The sequence below is a fragment of the Hemicordylus capensis genome, chromosome 1 (assembly GCF_027244095.1).
Source record: "Hemicordylus capensis ecotype Gifberg chromosome 1, rHemCap1.1.pri, whole genome shotgun sequence".
Taxonomy (NCBI): Eukaryota; Metazoa; Chordata; class Lepidosauria; order Squamata; family Cordylidae; genus Hemicordylus; species Hemicordylus capensis.
This window is the reverse complement of record NC_069657.1, coordinates 219,195,213-219,213,200: the sequence shown is the minus strand read 5'-3', so window position 1 is coordinate 219,213,200 and position 17,988 is coordinate 219,195,213. Positions and strand designations below refer to the sequence as shown.

The 17,988-nt window shown below is 44.9% G+C and overlaps 1 protein-coding gene across 8 annotated transcripts in view; it reads right to left on the bottom strand.

Annotated features, from left to right (window-relative positions):
• SPATS2L (spermatogenesis associated serine rich 2 like) overlaps positions 1-17,988 on the bottom strand; it is a 189,627-nt gene that overhangs the window by 61,759 nt on the left and 109,880 nt on the right. For 7 of the 8 annotated variants that reach the window (XM_053278995.1, XM_053279013.1, XM_053278979.1 and 4 more), the window contains 2 exons: positions 6,981-7,049; positions 4,710-4,818 (listed from right to left, as the gene is read on the bottom strand). In XM_053278995.1, coding sequence (XP_053134970.1) covers positions 4,710-4,818; positions 6,981-7,019 — 148 coding nt within the window. In that variant the 5' untranslated portion in view covers positions 7,020-7,049. Of the gene's footprint in view, positions 1-4,709; positions 4,819-6,980; positions 7,050-8,152; positions 8,259-17,988 lie in introns of all 8 variants that reach the window. The other variant, XM_053278972.1, reaches the window with a different exon arrangement.

Sequence of the window (17,988 nt, the reverse complement as noted above, 5' to 3'; positions counted from 1 at the left end):
TCAGACTTTTGTACATATGAACATGTGATCATCCACTAGGCGAGTGCAAAATTTCAATCTTCTGGGTGGTCTGAAACCATTGTAACCATTTGAGGGTACACTGACTTCCACATTTTGTCCCATTTTTAAATGTTTCTAGTAAATGGTGTATCTTACAATAGGCATGTACTAAATTACAGGACTCTAGTTTATTGAAAAATATCTTAACAATTGCAGTAGCTCTATGAGTAAGTCAGTGAGGCCTTAAATCCACACGCAAAGACAGAAACATGCACAGGCAGATAGATACAGGTATGAGAAAAGGAGGGCGGTTTTAGCAAGGGTCACATCCTGATAGCAGAGGCTCAATACAACATCCACACAATTTAAAGCAAAGATCTGAAGCCTCACTAATACCAATGCAATCCATAATCATCCAAACCCCATGCTGCATATGGTGGCACATAAAGGCATGAATAATCATAGACTTGGTGGACAATATCTTCTGTTCAACATTGCGTGTTTGTTGCTGCTGTGGCCTTCCAAAGCATAATTTGAAAGGATACTTTGATAATTGAGAGAATAATTAATTTAATAATTGAAAAAGGATAATTTAGCAAATAATTTGCTATGCCCTGTTGTTAGCAGGGTATAAATAATAAAATGGTGAGATCCAGGAGACCAGAATAGGGCTGAATACAACATCCAGCAGTCAGAGAGTAGTGTTTCAGTTCCATGGCCAGCAAAGAGAAGCAATAATCCTTTTTCAAAACAAAGGTATATATTACACACAGAATGTCTATTACATACTGCTAGTTAGAATCGTAATGCTACTGTGGAGTCAGCCCATTTGGACCACCCACCCAAGTCATTTCAACTTGCTTCAGAATAGCCAGAGATTTTTGTAATAACTCCTAAAAGCAGGCCTAACAAGTGTGCTGTGCCTCCTGCGGTTTTAACAGGATTTCCTCCTTCTGTGAAAAAACACAGTGCAAAGGATTTTATTACAAACCAAAAGAACAGACATCCTAATGGGAAATCAAAATGACCAATGTTACACTTGCAGTAGAAGCGTGTTATTTAAATTCAGTTTTTCTATCAGTTTATTATTGGTCTTCAAAATTCTAACCTGATCTCAGTGAGTTTCTAATTATTTTGGGTTGGTTGATTATGAAAAATAAGGTCTATGTGCAACATTCTAAATGCACACAGAACTGTTTAAAATGTGTGCCTCAAAGTTATTCATGCCTGCTGTCTAGTGCTTATTTCTCCACTGCGGATTGCCTTCTGACTTCTATCGAAAAGGATAATTTAGCAAATAATGCTTGGTGTTTCCATTTCGATTTCTGTTGATTCTTATCAAGAGGAAGTGTAGCTTTGGGATTTTGCGGACAGCTTTGAAAAGCAACCTTCCAGTAGTGGCTGCACAAAGCTGCCGCCTGGCCTGGGGAAGTGATTGTATGTGGCTGCGAAGGGCTCCAGCAAGAATCATTATTGTCTGCTCTGCCTAGTAGAGATGCGCAGGAAGCAGGATTCAAAGCCAAACTGGTTTGTGCTGCTGCCGGTTTGGCAGGTAAAGTGCAGTGTAGGGGGCGGGAGCGAGCAAGACCTTTAAAGGTGAAGGTAGCAGGTCCTTACCTGCTAGCCCACTGCTCCATGCAGCTTCCTGCTACTGTGGTGCTCTCCCCAACAGCTTGCACGTGGTGCCAGCATGCACATGGCTTCCGTACATGCGCAGACACCATTTGCATGGTCAGCTTGGTGTTGCCATTTCAACTTATGGGCGCACCGCACTCGAACCGCCAAACTAGTTTGGTGGCAGCAAAGAACTGGTTCAGCTTTGAACCAGGGCAGGGACCTCGGTTTGTACACATCTCTTCTCCAAATGATCGTGTGAACTGGCTCAATATATGCAATAACTATGGTAGCATAACACCAAAAGGATCTAGACACTGTTCCCTCTAAGGCATGCGCATGTGTGCGCATTCACAAGTTTTTGGATGTCCACTCAGTTCATTTTAGATCCCACTCAGGTTGAATCAGGAAGGCCCCACTCTGCATGCAGGTGCGCACACACTGCCTTGATACTGCCGCCCAGAACAAAGTTCATTCCACACACAGATGAAAAAAATGAGAGAGAGAACACTGGATCTAGAGCCAGTGTATACGTGAAACTCATAAATATTAACTGGGATTTGAAACCAGGGCTTAAGGCTTATTAACAAACTCTATTTAGGAGGCAAACTGGTTAATGTTAACTATAGTTAATGCTGACGTCAGTGCAGTATTTAGCCAGAGTAAGAAGGGCAGGGGAGGGGGAATTCACTCCCAAGAGGAGAAGAAGCACATGAGCACATGGCATGCTGCCAACTTCTTAATCATGGTTAAGAGTCTGGGAGTATTAAGTCTGCATCAGTCCCTAATTGTCTATGCACAACACCAATGAAGGGTTAAGGCAGTGCCCCAATGATTTCAAATTAAGGGCAGCTCCACAGTTTACAAAGCAAACATGTTTGTCACAAGTGTGGTGGTGTTTCCTGCAGCAAAGTGGATAAAATGTGGACTACACATATGCATGCTTATATAACTTATATACATGACTGGAATTTTTTAAAAAAAAAAATTTGGCATGTTTGCTGCAGAAACACTGGTCTATACACAGTGGCTGACATCCTGACTAGGAAAGCACTAAAGCTTCCAGTAAAGCACTGGGGCTGCATGGCTGCTGGTGCTCTGCTCTGGATTAACACAGTGCCTGTGCCAGGGGCTGATTTTCACTGATCTTCCCCACCCTGGAAGCACTACATAAGAACAGCCCTGCTGGATCAGGCCCAAGGCCCATCTAGTCCAGCATCTTGTTTCACACAGTAGCCCACCAGATGCTGCTGAGAAGCCCACAGGCAAGAGCTGAAGGCATGCCCTCTCTCCTACTGTTGCTCCCCTGAAACAAGATGTATTTAGAGGCAGGCTGGAGGTGGCCTATAGCCCTTAGGCTAGTAGCCATTGATAGATTTGTACTCCATGAACTTATCTAAGCCCTTCTTAAAGCCGTCCAGTCTCTTGGCTGTCTCCACAACTTGTGACAAATAATTCCATAGATTGATTATGCATCGTGTGGAAAAATACTTCCCTTTGTGGGTCCTAAATTTCATGGCAATCAATTTCATGGGATGACCTCTGGTTCTAGTGTTATGGGAGAGGGAGAAGAATTTCTCTCTATCCACTTTCTCCACACCATGCATGATTTTATAGACCTCTATCATGTCTCCCCGCAGTCGCCTTTTTTCTAAACTAAATAGCCCCAGGTGTTGTAGCTTTGCCTCATAAGAAAGGTGCTCTAGGCCCCTGATCATCTTGGTTGCCCTCTTCTATACCTTTTCCAGTTCTACAATGTCCTTTTTAAGATGTGGTGACCAGAACGGTATGCAGTACTGACAATGTGGCCTAGGTCGGACAATCCTCAGAACCACAATCCTCTGGGTCTCAGAGTCCTTCTGGTGGCAGGGTAGATAGATTGGGAAAAACCATGCCCCCATGTGACCAGCAGAGCTGCATTAGTCTGCAGAGCAGCAGCACCAAATGCTTTGTCCGTGCCCTGATCCCAGCAACGCAACCTGCACCAGCAAAGTGGCAGTCGGCATGGTGTTGGGGCCATGTTGCCCTGCTGCCAGCAGCAGTTGGGGGTGGGCATGGAGGCAGAAGTGGCCCCTCCTCAGATCTTGCTCCAGGTTTGCCTCCAACCTTCCCACACCCCAGAACTCAGCTCTATGGAAAAAGCTCCTACAGTAGGTTTTAAAACTTAAAACCTGCTTTCTGGCTTCTCTGATGCTCTTTGCTACTGGTGTTAACCCCAGTAATGTGAGAAATCACCCACAGGAGCTCTTTTCACGATTGGTGAGAAGAGCTCTTTCAAAGTCTGCGGGGAGAGCGGGTTTGCCCGATCCTCCCCACAGACGACCACTCGCTCTTTGCTGGGTGGGTGGATCGCCCGCCCAGACGAGCGGGGGCTCTCTTGCGGCTCTCCCGAGCCTTGGCTGGCCACTCCAGGGATCAGATGCAGCAAAGTGCTGCCATGCGCTGCCCCGCCCGCTGGAGTCCCAATAATGCGCTGCGCAAGTGGGCAGTGCATTACTGGGATCCCACCTCCCCCCGAGTGTGCCTGCCACGACTGCAGGTAGCTGTGGCAGACACATGATCAAAAAAATGAGGTTAAGAACAGACGAACAGCCCTGCTGGATCAGGCCCAAGGCCCATCTAGTCCAGCATCCTGTTACACACAGTGGCCCACCAGATGCCTTAAGAACTTGCTCCCATAACCTCATTTAAGCAGGAGGCTTCACAGACGTGTTTGCCACCATGTATCTACTGGGAGCGGGCGTGATCCCGGTGATATGCACAAGTGAGCAAAACCGGGCTGGGCTCCTTAGCCTGGTTTTGTTCACTAGTGTGATCAGCCTCACAGTATTTATACAAGGTTTGCTGGTGTCTATTTCTGCTGGACAACTCTGGCTCTTAAGAAGAAAGAAACCACTTAGATCCTGTATGGAAACAAGAATTCAGGCAAAGATTTATAAAAACAGACAAGGACATCATCACATCCTTGGGAAATGCTGGAGATCCCATTTATATCCCAGGATACAACCACAATCTTCATTCTAGTCATGCAGATAATGCACCATTTGATGCTTAGTATTTCTAAAAGGTCAGTGAAATATGCAAATAGTACAGACCGTCCATAAAAGCTTGTACAGCCTTGTCTACGTTGTTATCAAACTGCTGTAGCACCAGCACTATTTCATTGTTGCTTTTGTTAGGAACTATTGAACGCACTGCATTGATCTACAAGTAAGAGAGATGAACATAATTAAATATAAGATTAGAAATATGTAGGTAATAAACAAAAATGAGCTATACTCCTTTGGCTTTGGATGCGTTCTTCAGCATTCATCTTCACGGCAGTAACCTCTTTTGGGGGAGCAATGTTCCCCTTTTCCACCGGAAACTGGTGTTGACATTTCCATTGATTTGTGTCCTATAGGCTGCTTTTTAAGTCTTAACGGATTTTCAGACAATGGTATACAAGCACAACTGTTAATATATACACATTGTACCAGCCTGGAGATTTTTTTAAAAACACACATTTCAAGTGTGCTAGAGCAGCGTTTTCATGAGGGACATTTTCAGCAAATTTAGATGCACCATGGGGCCTCTTTTCCTTTTTTGCATTCAGTTGCCCAACCGTGCTGGCTATTATGCCTCTTCTGTGTCTGCTATGTGAGATGCAGTGTGGCAGCATGCACCAGAAGACCTCATCCAGCCTTCAGAGGCAAGCTCAGGGTAAGGATTCCAATAACCTAGAGCTGACATAGAGCTCATCAGTGAAGTGCTCTTGGAGAAGAGAAGTCCTCACTAGAGCAGGCAGCAGCAGAGGGGCAAGGAATGGAGTAGCAGAGCTGGCATTAACAATGACAGGAGAGTTCAATGAAAAGGGAGTGGACTAATGAGGATGGTCAGCCTGGCAGATATGCACTAGCTCTTCCTCTATCTGCCAAGGTGACCTATACCTGTCACTGCAGAAAAATAAAAGATGTCCTAGTCTTTATTTCATTACCACTATTTTAAACAAATATTAAAATAAGGAATAATGGGAAATTGTTGTTTATTCTTGAATCAGACTGTCGGGATTTCCTACCCTCCTCCGCGAGACAGGGTTGTTTACCCAGTCAAACGGCAGAGTGCCAAGAGAAACAGGGGGCTCCAGATGCCAGGACAAGCCCAGTAATTACCTTTCAGAAGTCAGGAAGGGCCCAGAGAGGCGGGCAACAGCTGCTGGGGGATGGGCGGGTGCAGCCCAAGAGACAGCAGAATGGTGGAGAGGGAATAGCGATGATATCAGCTCCCCAGCTGCAGACAGGTGTAGAAATGCTAGTGAAGCAGGCGGAGTTGGAGAACAAGGCCCCTTCGGAGACCAGGGATTGGGTGGCCAATCCACTTGCCTGGCCAGGGAAGAAGGAACAAGCTGGAATAGGGGAGGAGTGTCCTAAATGTAGGGTTTTATTTAAGGCAGGGACTGCCAAAGATGAGACGATCAGCAGGGATGGGGTTTGTTGGTCTGATGGACTCCAGGAGAGGAGCTCATACCTTTGCTCCCAATGACAGGCAAAGGAGTGGAGTGACTATACTCCCCTCCTCCCCAAACTCTGAGGCAATGCCCGTGCCTATAATGCAGTGCGAAAGGGGGGGAAGGTTAATTAGAGAATTCCTCCTCCCTAAACACAGACACAGACATTGTAGCTGAAAGTCTGCTTGTCAACAGGAGCATGGATTTACACTAACAGGAGTTTCACTTAATCCTTCTAGGAACCTAGACTTCAAGCCACTCATGGTTTTTAATGCGTTTTGTACTAAAAAGCAGTGCCAGTCATCTATAGATCTTTATAGTTGTAAGCCATTTGCAGGATCTCTGGGAGAGAGAAAATCTGCAGAGACTGGACTGAAAGTTCAAAAGTGTTCCAATTCATGATTTCAAATATAATTTAGTCAAAACGGCATCTCCTCCTTTACATGGGCAGTTGCAGTTCTCCTTGTGTATTTTATGAGTGCAAAGACAGGATGTAAATATTTCAAATATATGAAAATAAGTGAGCAATATATCATGCAGATGGCAAGTGTGTGTGTATGGTGGGGGAGAGGGGTAGCTAGGCTTTTCCTTTAATAGTTCAGACAGTTCAGGGCTTTTATTTCAGATTTGTACCACAAAAGGGGAAGGCAGGTTGAGTTAGGTATCAGTAGCAAAGATAAATTGTTGATGCCAAGAAGCAGTTTTCTGTGCTCTTGACTGCGGCAGGAATGCAGAGCAGTGTTGCAAATTCCCTCCTAGTCTCCTCATGGCATCTATCTACCAAAACTTGCTGATTAAATATTGAACCTCCTTCAGGAAGGGTGCAGCACCAGACCAACATGCAGCGCTTATGGTATAGCATGAAAATTAGAGATCCTACCTTTTCTTTGATGTTTGCTTGTGGGCTGATTTCTGCCATCTCTTAATGGATTTGAATAAGATCTTCAAGCTGAAATAAATAAATGGCAAAATGTAACATTTCATTTTGTGGTTTTGCTGTTTTCTTGGTAATGGTCCTATTTTTGCATTGCTTGAAGTAAGCACATTTTAAAAATGCACTGTGTTGACAAGGAAATGAGTCACCTATATACAGCTTCTTTAAATATTTCTCTTTTTAGAAAACCTGAAAGTGCTTTTAAACTTAGACATTAGATTGCAGATTAAAGTTATCACCCTTTGCTCCTATGTCTTTAACAGCAGCCTAATCCACAGATGTTAAGAGTGATAATGCTATGAAAAGATTCACCTGCATATTTCTGCAGAACAAGCTAAAAACACAGAAACAGTTTGGACCACTGATCAGTTGGCAACCCTAGCAAGACAAGCCATTTCCAGAAACTGTGATTTTCCTGGAGGAAATGTGCTTTCTGATGAATTAGTGTTGGTTGCACATCTGTTGTGGGAAATCACTTTCCGCAGCATTCAGCCTATTAAACATGATTGCTTGAAATTTGTGATTTTTGTTTCAGTAAGTGTGACTATCACCGTAGTTTTGCTCTGGAGGAGGCAAAAGCAAATTAGGCTTCTATCTTGTCTTCACAGGAGCTGGGCGAGGAGAGCGTGCAACAGGATCTAGCAAGATACCGGACTGGAGAAGCAATGGGAAAGCAAAAGGTAACAAGAATGATATGGGTTGCAACCTGGCAAGCCTATCTGCGGTTCTCATTTTTAAACCTTTCAATAAATTAGAAAATATGATTGTCATTAAAAGCATAAGTAGCCAACAGAATTCAGTGGATTTATTAAAGGTGGATGTAAATCTTTGAAGGATAGGAGACATCCTGTTAATTATATTTCTATTTGCAAAACAAAGTAGTTCAGCAGTTCATTAACTGATATAGAATTTCTCCTGAAATGTGCAGCAGAATCAGGCTTTAAAAAATGAGGCCCTTTAAAGTTACAGCAACAATACAAAAACCAAAAAAGAGTCTGCTATGAAAGACCTTTAGCGAATGATTCTTCTTCTTCTGAGAAAGGAAGGTAAAGCATCCCCATTAATCCAAGCCTTGAATACTAAATGCACAGAACATAGTGTACGTATAGACAGCCTACCTAGGAAAAACTTTTCAAGCCTGAATGTCAGCTTCAGTGCTTCGCCTCTTTCTTTTGCAGCATCTCATTCATGTTTCTGATTCTTAAATGTCACTGCATGCTTAGTCTTAAGAAAGAAAGAAAGAAAGAAAGAAAGAAAGAAAGCAAGCAAGCAAGCAAGCAAGCATCTTATTTAAACAGGATCTCACCTTCCAATACTGGTTTCCAAGCACATGTTTCCTGAGACAGAAAAATGGTTTCTATTTACTCCTTACATAGCAGAGACAAGAGGGCAGTTGGCGGTAAACATTCACATTGTGTATTCTCATTCAAAATACACATTCTAGGCTTGCAGAATTGAGAAAGTTTAATATAAAAGCCATGCACTGGGAAAGGCTGTGGAAAGTCTTCCCATGTGATGAAGATTTTCTGCCATATGAGAAGAGCTGTGATTTTCTCCTTTCTCACAGGACAAGAACAAAGAGACATTCAATGAACAGAGGAGTGGCAAACCCTATACTGTGGGGGGACCCAATTACACACAACTGTATTGGAATTTTGAGGCTGGAAGGATGAAAGCAATGTCAAGAGAAGAATTTTGTTTAAAAAGGAAGACATGTTTATAGATACCTTTCCAATTTAAACATGGAAATGTTAATATTAATACTTTTCTCATTGCTTGTGGAATGCATTGCTAACAAACTCTGATGAAATAAAGGCATTCTGAGAAACAGGAAGAAGAACCTTGCTGGAACAAACCAAAGGTCTAACTAGTTCAGAATTCTGCATTCAACAATGGCCAGCCAGATGCCAGTCTACGAAGCTTACAAAGAGGTCAGGAAGAGAACAGTTCTTTGTTGTGTGTCTTCAGCATTGGTATTCAAATGTATACTGCCACTGAAGATGGAGGTTCAATTTAGCTGTCTTTTCCAGCATGCATTATCAGACACTTTTAATGATTAGGTGGATCTGGCTGAACCCTAATAAACTTTGCTTTGGCAATCTAAGCCAAGTATTCTCAAGCTGGGGAACACAAACTCTGGTGAAACTTTACAGCCTCATAGATGGTCCATTGATCCCTCCTGCCTCCCCAACACATTGCACCATTGGCTCCTGGAGGACTTGTCTCACAAGTCAAAATGAGTGCTCTCCAGGAGGAATTGGGAGAAGAGAGGAGTGTCAAAGATCCTGAGCACCCAGCCAGCTACTTACAAAGAAAGGAGAAAGGAGCAGGCAGGGCCAAACCAGGAGTATGCTGTGGAGTCCTGGCCATGAGGATCCAGAGTGCAGGAGGAGGAAGGAAGCCACCCATGTATAGCTGGCATTTCCTTTTGTTTGCCTGATTCCAGTGTAGATTAACGTGGCTCATACTTTCCTTCTACCCATTTTGGCAAGATTCACTTCTTGGGGTATGGGTGTGTGTCACAATTTCCTGGCTCCTTACAGAGTGAAGCTATTCCCACAATCCACAGAAATCGGGCTAAGGGAGCCCAGCCCGGTTTCTGTGGGTTGTGAGAACCACCAGGCTTGCGAGTAAGCCCAGTGGTTCCATGGCAGCTAGCCTGCCCAATTCTCCCTCCCCTTAAACCAGGTTAATGGAGCAAGAACTCTGTTAACCTGGTTTTTTTGGTCGTGAGATGCTGCAGCGCGGCTCCGTGCCATGGTGACTCACAAGGAGACCCCCGACTGGGAGGCTCCAACAAGCCTCCTGGCCTCAGGGGTCTCCCCAGGATGCCCTGTGCCGGGCGGCCTCCAATCCCCGCTGCCCCTACTGACTCCATGACCGTCCAGGGACAATCTGACCGCCCAGGGACAGCTCCCCGCAGAGCCCGGTAAGGCTCTACAGACCGATTGTGTGTAGAGCCTCAGTATTTTATTTCCCATCAACTACAGATCGCATATAGATATGCATGGAGTGTTATGGGAAGTCACCCTTTTGGACACCTCTCTGCACCCCTATATGTGGTGCTGGCATGGAGGACATGTATTTTGACATCCAGGAAAGTTGCATGTACACACTGGCACAGGAAATATAATAAAAGTCACATATATGAGAAACATGGCAACAGATCTCGCATTTTTGCAGAGTCATGCTGATGCCCCAGGATTGACTTTCTGTATCAAAATCTCCTTAGCCTTCCTGAGACTGCTAAATCAGAAGCCCCTTTGTCTGTCTCTGTTTGTTAACGTGTTTGTTTGCACTCCTTTCTGCATTTCCTAGGAAACCCATTAACCATCCTGATCTCTCCGGATTAGTCAGTCATTGGACAAACAAAAGGGCCACCTTCCAGTCCACCTGGCTGATTGATCCAGCAGGTGAAGCCTGTCTGGTGCCAGGGTTGGCACATTTAACTCACATGTTACCTTTACCCAACTCCATCTTCCTTTATCCTGATCCCCAGAGGGTAGGAATTCTTTGGAATTTTCCAGACATATTTTTTGCCCTATTTAAGGGGCCTTCAGTCCCACCCCCCACCCCCGCCACTTTCTGGACTAATCTCAGGTTTGTGACTTCATGCCCAGCCCAATTCTGCAGCAGGTATGTCAGGAGATGCATTGCCCCATCTGTCCTATGTTTCTGGGGATTTTTATTATCCATTCCCCCAAACCTATGCTGTGTATGAATGACTGTGTGTGGATGTGTAGGACTAGCCTGCTAGGAATAGGTTAGAATGATTTAAGGATTTGCCCCTGTGACTTGATTTTTAAAAGGTTTTTGTTCTATTTTTCAGCCAGTTTTGTTGGGGAAGGGAGGCTTAGCCCCTTCCCCTGGGGTGAAAGCATGCTCAGTCTGGGGCAAAACTCATTAGTGGATAATGATGGTTACTATGCTGACTGTATCCCCCATTCTATGAGTGAATCACTCTCTCAGGAGAGTGTTCAGCCATAGAAACGCACATGAGGGCTTTCCCCATCCAACCTGGTTGAAATTTCCATCCAAGCCCCGGGGATGGGTCCCTCAGTAACATCCATCCCGATCCTGTCGGGTACCGCAGACCAAGACTAAAAGTGCCCCCTCTAAGACCACTTTCTTTAACTAACACAGTCCCGTTCCACTGACAGTGTTCACCTGGCTTGCCTGGAATTAACTCTTAGAATCCCTTAACTGTCCCAGAATTCCCTGCTGCGGCTAATTTGCATCTGCTGCAACGTCAGGCCCAGCCAGGATGAATGTAGAGTTAATCCCCATTCTTTCCTGATCTTCATGCTCGAAACTGCTTGGATACATGGAGCGGCCCAGACTTCTTGGGAGTCCAAAGGGTTGAGTGGAAAGGGGAAGGTAAGTGCCAGGAGCCCAAAAATGTGGGGCCCCCTAGGAGGTGGAATGATGTATCTCATGAGTGGGTGATCCAATGAAGACCTGAAGTACATTAAGTGCCCCCTCTCCCATGGATCAACCCTCTCATGAAAAGGGTGAATCCCCTGGCCGGCAGGCCAGCACAAGGCCTAAGTTAGGTAGAGTCTTCCCTGACTGCTTGACCTGGGTCTTGTTGCCTAAGGGCATCCTCAGCTAAAGGAAACCATAGAACTGACCCAAACCCAGAATCCTTTGTCCGCCTTCATATACATATTCCTGCCTAGGTATCCAACAAAAGCCCTTCCTAGAGTACCAGGTAACCAGTTCCCCTGACCATCTCGGTCCAGAATCCGGTGTTTCCCAGGTACTATGAGTTCCATCACTGGCTTCGTTCCTCCGCGTCAAATCAGTTAAAACCAAAGAGTCCAAGCTCGGTTTATTAACACCTCGGCTCATAGGTCTGTCTATCTATCTATCTATCTATCTATCTATCTATCTATCTATCTATCTATCTGTATTTCTAGGTGGTGTGCACAATTTAAAACAACAACTATAAAACAGAGTAAAAACAAAACCATTTCACAGAATTAAAAAGTTAAAACAATTTTATGGGATAAAAACAATCAGTTTAAAATTCATCTCAGTTAAAAGCCTGAGAGAACAGGTGTGTTTTGAAGGTCTTCCTAAAAGCAAACAGAGATGGAGATACTCTTCTTCTGACAAGGAAAATATTCCAAAGCCCCAGGGGAACCAGAGAAGGCCCAGTCCCAAGTCGCCACCAAACAAGCCAGTGGCAACTTGCTGTGTTTCTCATTGTCTCAAACAAAACTGCCCGCCTTTTTGATCCCAGAGGGGAGGGGAAGGTACACCCCATAACAGGATATCTCTCATAACAGGGTTATCTGAGCTGAAGCTTTGAGACAAAGGGACACACTTGTTTACAAAAATGTTGAAAAACTCTTATCTAAGCAATACAAAGAGGAATCCACTGATTATCAATTCAACCTATGATTAGCAATTCAAGAGAGCGAAGTCACCACTTAAAGTGGGCAGAAAACATCCAAATTGTTTGACTTGCCAGCCATTTCAAAATAAGAGTTACTTGGAATCAGACACAAGGGCTCCACTTATGGAGCAGCCTGGATATGGTGCAGGAAAAAGGATGCTTGAGATTTTGTACTGACTATCTTGTGTGTTGCACAGGAAAATATAAGCCGACAGAAGAAGAGACAAATGTGTAAATAATCCAATTTTTGCAATGACAGAGAAAGACTTTAGAGCTATCTCTTTGGAGATCCTGACATAGTAAAGTCTACTCTTCACTTCCCATTGCTTGGGCACAAAGAAAGGAAAGGAAATTAAGGCAACATCAGCACAGACCATACTGTGAGGTGCTTCACATGACATGTGTGAAGTGCCTGAGGGGGTTCTGCGAGAGATCGAGCTTAGCCTGCGAGCCCGGTGGTTCCCACAACCATTGGAAAGCGGGCTAGCTTCTGTGTCTAACTGATGGTCTACTGAGCCTAATGTCTTGCTTCCTACATATCACCAAATCCAGAGACAGGAGCTCCTTTTCCATAACTGTAAAATACAGATTCCAAGGGGTGCTCTTACATTTTATACTAAACAGATTCATTTGATCGAGAAGGATCCTCATGAACAGGCAGAAATTTTTTATTTTGTTACAATTTCGATTTGAAGTTCAGATGTCAAATTTTGGGCCCGAAATCAACAACCAAATGTTGACATCCAAAATATCCAATTGCAAAATGTAAAAATCCACAAATGTTGTGATTCAATCAGTTACATTGACACCAACTTTGAGGGAGCAATAGAGAGCCTTCTAAGGTCAAGGAGGGAGGGATCATTCTTTTCCATACAAAAGCAGAAAAACCCGGTATAGACCCTGATACTGAAGAAACCCCTGTGGCCAATCCTGAATTTTGACCCACTAGAACAGATACCATATGAAGGCCACCCATACCCTGCCCCTCCCTCAAACCTAAACCCCTCAAGGGACTGCCCACCACCTACCCAAAGCATCCTGATTTCCCAGCTTAGCTCACCACAGATGCCAGTGGACCTATTAGGAAACAACTGAATTACACCCAAGCACACGATTCCAAGGTAGGATGCTGCTACCCCTTCTGAGGATGCTACCTGTCTGAGGAGTTCCACTCCGCAGACAAGAGGTGGAAGGAACCTGGGGCAACAGTAGCGGTGGTATGGAGATATAAAGGTTCAGTCATGCTTCCTTTTCCTAGGGCACTGGTTCTCATGATCCAGTGATGTTAGTTATGCCGCTAAAAGTTGAGAAGTGGGGCATACATGCCCCCATGAAAGTTGGTAAAGTGATTGTGTGCTGCTGGCTTCAATGTCAGCTGAGTGCCACATCAGACATTCAGCCATGATCAGCACTGTAGATCAGATCCAAGATCGCTGCTCATGGTTGAATGCCCTGCAAGGCACAGCCCCCAGCTGACATTAGAGCCAGCATAGCATAGTGGTTAGAGTGTTGGATTAGGACAGGGAAGACCTGGGTTCGAATCCCCATTCAACCATGGAACTCACTGGGTGAGTACTCTCCATACACAACAGTCAGGTTGTGCACACTGGTCTAAGCTGCTAGTCAATCATGCCCCAGCTTGTTGCTGCCAGATCCCAGCAGCGGTTGCAGGGAGCCCCAAGCCCTCTTTTCAGAGCAGCGGGCTGCATTTTGGCTGCCAGCGCCTCCTCCACTTTGTATACCCTTTTCCTTTTCCTGCAGCCTTGTGCTCTCCAGAGCATTAGAATCACTCTGTGAGTGCTTCAGCAGCAGCAGCCCCAAACCAAACTCTTTCTGAAAGCTGCCTCTCTCCAGAGCAGCACGCTCCTGCATTTGGGTTGCTGGCAGGCACCTGCTCTGCTTGGCATGCCCTTTTCCTATTCTTGCAGCCACGTGCGCACAGGTGCGTCTGCAGCAGCATGTGGGAAAGACGTTCTTCCAGCACACGGAGCAGAGGAGGAGGTGGCCGTGGCAGCGACTGGAAAGGAGCCCACCGTGCTGTTGGGAAGCAGTGTTCAGAAAGAGTCTGGTTTGGGGCTCCCCACAACCCCAGGTCTGGTCAGCAACGTGGTGAAGTGTGACTGAACAGCAGCTCTGAGTTTGCACGGCCTGATCATCATCCTTGAAGGGCGGCAGCAACACCACCCAGCGCACGCTGCTGGCCACTGAGGAAGGGATGTGATTGAGCAGCAGCTCAGACCACCAGTGCCTTGCCTTTGGAGTGAGGCGGCAGCAGCAACATCCCACCATTTGCACTGCCGGCCTCCCAGGAAGGGGCATCTCAGACTCCAACACACGTCTTATTCAATTAGATATTTGTTCTAACACTGTTTCTATGGGAAAATGTGTTTCGACTTCCAAACAAACTTTTGGAACACAACCGGTCTGTAGGTTGGAGACTTCCTGTATTAGAGGAAATTGCCTGCAGCTTGGGAGCTGTCCTTGGTTCTGTGGATTTTGCCTCTGACTTTTTCTCTGTGCTTGCTTTCTGACCTCACTCCATGACCTGGCCTCTTCAAGGGTGCCTCCCTGCTCATCAGGTGGTATGCTCTCATTTGCTGCTTCCTGTTCATGTGAAGGGTCTACTCCATAGCTCAGTCCAGCTATGCCTGGACATCGACATGCACCAAATAAATCAGTAATAAAGACTTGCTGTGGTATTTCATTTTGACTGCAGTAGCTCATTTGCAGAATGTTCCTTTGTTTCCATATTGCCCCTTCTCATATAAGCTCTGAAAGCATTCTGCAGGGCCATCTTAGTTTTTTCTTTGATTATCCGCAGGGAGGCAGAAATAAGTGCTGTCTGTTTTATTTTTTTAAAAAGTGAAGTGACATGTTGAAGTGACATGTCATTTGGAGCGATTTTCTCTGTACAGATATTACCAAGGGTGCATATTCTCTCTTGATGGTAGCATACTGTGATCTGAATTGTACGAACTGATCAGGGTAGGGGCCAGTCTTGTGGGTGCATAGCTGGCCTCATTGAACTTGATGGTCCTTTGGCCTCTTTCAACCTTGTGTGTCTCTCAACATCCATCTGTGTATCCTCTTAGGTGCTTGCAGGCATAAATCTTAATGTTTTCACATTAGGTGGAGTTTGTGCTGTGAATTCCTATGCTAATCACTGCTAGTTCAAACAAAATACACAGTACTACAGTCATTGCACAAAACCAGTAAAATGAGCTCTCCTATTCCCCACAGTAACAGGTGCCTCTTGTTTCACTTCCCAGGCATGGAACTTCAATTGCTGGGAAAGCTCATGTTGGGATGCAACCCCCATCCCAACCATGTTAATTTGTAAGTCATTCCCAGATGATAACTAGAACAAAAATAGTAACTCCTTCATGATCTTTAGCATCAATAGTGTTTATGTTTTGATATGATTACCAAGGTCTGAAACTAGAAAGACTCTGCTTTCCAGTTAAGCAGTGGCAGTATTCCCCATGGGAAAATATGGCAGAGACTGGCAGAGGAGGAAGGGAGAGTCAAGTTGTCAATGGCTTGCTGTTTGTGATTACTTTATCCCACTGTGATGCCAGGCTTTTAGTATGAGTTTATTTATTTTTATTTTTTTGGTCAGTATTTTTGGTCCAGTCTCAATGGCTAGAACCCACTATTCCACACCAGAGCCCCTGGTGGCGCAGTGGTAAAACTGCTGCCCTGTAACCAGAAGGTTACAAGTTCGATCCTGACCAGGGGCTCAAGGTTGACTCAGCCTTCCATCCTTCCGAGGTAAGTAAAATGAGTACCCAGAATGTTGGGGGCAATATGCTAAATCATTGTAAACCGCTTAGAGAGCTCTGGCTATAGAGCGGTATATAAATGTAAGTGCTATTGCTATTGCTAAAAGCGCCTTCTTAAAACTTTTTGTTAGAATCCAAAATACTGTAAATAAAAATGAATCAATGAAAGTAATTTCCATGAGTTTTTGGCTCAAGATTAGAAATCCCATTATACCCCTAAGCTCAGGAATTTTTCATATTGACTGCAGAATCATTTGATGGGACTGATAATAAAACAGAGCTAATAAACAGAAAGATCAAGCCTTGTACTAAATTGCCCAGTGATTTGTGGAAATGTTTCAGACTGAGTGCTGGCTCAAAAATCATTCTCATGTAAGAGATGGAATAAAACCCTGCTTAACCAGTTCTTAGATATATGAAACCCCTTGATGCTCACTTACTCCATGTCAATGTAACTTGTATGTTACAAGTTAAAATAGAAGTAACCCCTGGAACAGGCAAGATTCATAGGGCATGTTCAGATGTTATTTCTCTCTGATCATTGTATTCAGGCTATGTTTAAGTATGCTGTATGCTGCTCTCCATATCACAGATAGAAGGTAAAAAGTAAACTGGGTGATCCTGCATTATGCCGTATCTCCTTGACCCTGCAAAATAGGATCTATCTTTCTAACAGGCCTGTGCAGAAAGGAGTGCCTCACAGTTTGCAAAGACCACTGGACCAGACAGGGGGCTCAATCCCCGCCCCCTGGCCGTGCACATTGGTGGCTAAAGTAAGGTAACTTTTGGCAGTTGGCGGTGGGGCAGGGCGGGTGCAGTGTGGCGGCAGGAGCCCCCCCATATATGCAGTGGTGCCTCACGCCCGGGGGGGGGCTCACAACAGGGGTGGTCCGGGCACCGGTTTCGCCTAGGTGTGCCACTGCTCATTGGTCACAAGAGCTGCACTAGGATCATCTCATTCATTTTTTTGGAAATGTTTGATGACCTCCCTTTCTCCTGGATGTGCTCTGTGCCAGAAGAAAATATATCCCTGAGTGCTGAGCTACCATCAGGGATCTATTTTCATGTGGAATAGAACACTTATGGGGGAAGGAGAGGTCATCAAAATTCACACATGCCTGCACACACAATCACCACTGCTAAGTTGGTCAAAGCCATTGGGCATGTCACTGCTTCTCATGTAGAAGCGGCACTTCCTTAGCCTGGACATCAGCGATTCTCATTTATTTATTTATTGTTAAAGTTTTATGCCGCCTTTCATTAAAAGACTCTCAAGGCGGTTTACAAAACATTTAAAACAATATAAAACCATTAAAACTGTAATCCATGTAATCCTTGCAGCTACCCTGTAAGGTAGACCAACATTACTATTCCACAAATTTAGGCGGAGGGCAGAGGCAGAGTGCCTTGACTAAGGCCACCCAGCGAGTTCATAGCAGAGGTAAGATTTGGACCAGGGACAGGGTGGAGAGAGATAAATTTCTCTCATGCACACACAACACTAGAACCAGGAGTCATCCAATGAAACTGAAGGTCAGGAAATTTAGGACCGACGAGAAGTACTTTTTCACACAATGCATAATTAATCTATGGAATTCTTTGCCATGGGATGTAGTGATGATGGCCACCAGCTTGGATGGCTTTAAAAGGGGCTTAGACAAAGTCATGAAGGACAGATCTATCAGTGGCTACTAGTCTCGTGGCTGTGGGCCACGTCCAGCCTCAGAGGCACGATGCTTCAATTATTATTTATGTATTATTATTTCTTGTT